This window comes from Gekko japonicus, unplaced genomic scaffold (assembly GCF_001447785.1).
Source record: "Gekko japonicus isolate JY-2015 unplaced genomic scaffold, Gekko_japonicus_V1.1 scaffold761, whole genome shotgun sequence".
Classification (NCBI taxonomy): domain Eukaryota; kingdom Metazoa; phylum Chordata; class Lepidosauria; order Squamata; family Gekkonidae; genus Gekko; species Gekko japonicus.
The window spans coordinates 613885-614750 of record NW_015177030.1 but is presented as its reverse complement, the minus strand read 5'-3'; the positions used below and the strand labels follow the sequence as shown (position 1 = coordinate 614750).

The following is an 866-nucleotide window of genomic DNA, read 5'->3' as shown; positions in this document are numbered from 1 at the left end:
CCCGCCCCCCCCCCCGCCCTGTGAGCTCCCTCCCTCCCCATTCTGCTCCTCTGGCCAGACTCAGGAGAGATCCCTTTATGCGTGGCAGAGTGCTTCCGAGCATGCACAGAGAGCTTTATTCTTCTCAGCCAGAAAGGACAAGCAGCCCCCACAAGCTCTGGGAGAAGGGACAGCTAGGGGTCCCTGGGCAGTTTGAACCCGGGCGCTGCTCTGGAGGCCCCGATCCCCACCGGAGCTGCTAGTTACCGTAATAGTCCAGGTGCATTTCTTGCTGGAGGGGTAGTGGCCCGGGAAGCCCTCGCTGGCAATGTAGCCGGTGTCGCCGGTATAGTCGCCCCCACAGAGGAAGACGGGCCTGAGCAGACAGAGAGAAAGTGCCAGTCCAGGGGCAGGAGGGACCCACCCTCCCCCGGTTCCAAAAGGAGCTCCCCCGGCCCCGGCCAAGGTCTCCAGGAGAGTGGCTAAGGCGCTCCGTGGCAGGCCTGGCCGGGGACCAGCGGCGGCCCCTCGAGGGAGGGAGGGAGGGCGGTTGGGCGCCCCCCTCCTGCTCCCGCCCAGTAGCTCCGGAGGCCCTTCCAAGAATTCCGGGAATCCGCGCGGCGCGTCTGGGCTGCTGGCAGCCGGCGCAGCTCCCGCCCGCCTAAGCCCTTCCAGATGTGCGGCACCCCGCAGCCGGGCCCGGACGGGAGGCGGCTGCTGGGGCGCGGGGCTCCGGCGGGGTCTCCAGCGGGCTGGGGCCGTCGGGTGGGAGGCGGGGGCGGGTACCTGGGGTGGTTGCCGGCGGGGGGAGCCGGGGGGCTCTCCTGGGCCCGGCTCAGCTGCACGAGCGAGAGCAGCAGCAGCAGCAGCAGCAGAGGGGCGAGGGC

The 866-nt window shown here is 70.2% G+C and overlaps 1 protein-coding gene across 1 annotated transcript in view; it reads right to left on the bottom strand.

The window, feature by feature from the left end:
• Positions 1 to 863, bottom strand: part of PCOLCE (procollagen C-endopeptidase enhancer) — a gene marked incomplete at its 5' end in the record, with an annotated part of 6076 nt that extends 5213 nt beyond the window's left edge. Inside the window, 2 exons of the mRNA XM_015427892.1 lie at positions 247 to 355; positions 766 to 863. Of these exons, the coding sequence (XP_015283378.1) occupies positions 247 to 355; positions 766 to 863 (207 nt within the window). The remainder of the gene's footprint in view (positions 1 to 246; positions 356 to 765) is intronic.
• Between the last annotated feature and the right edge of the window lie 3 nt (positions 864 to 866).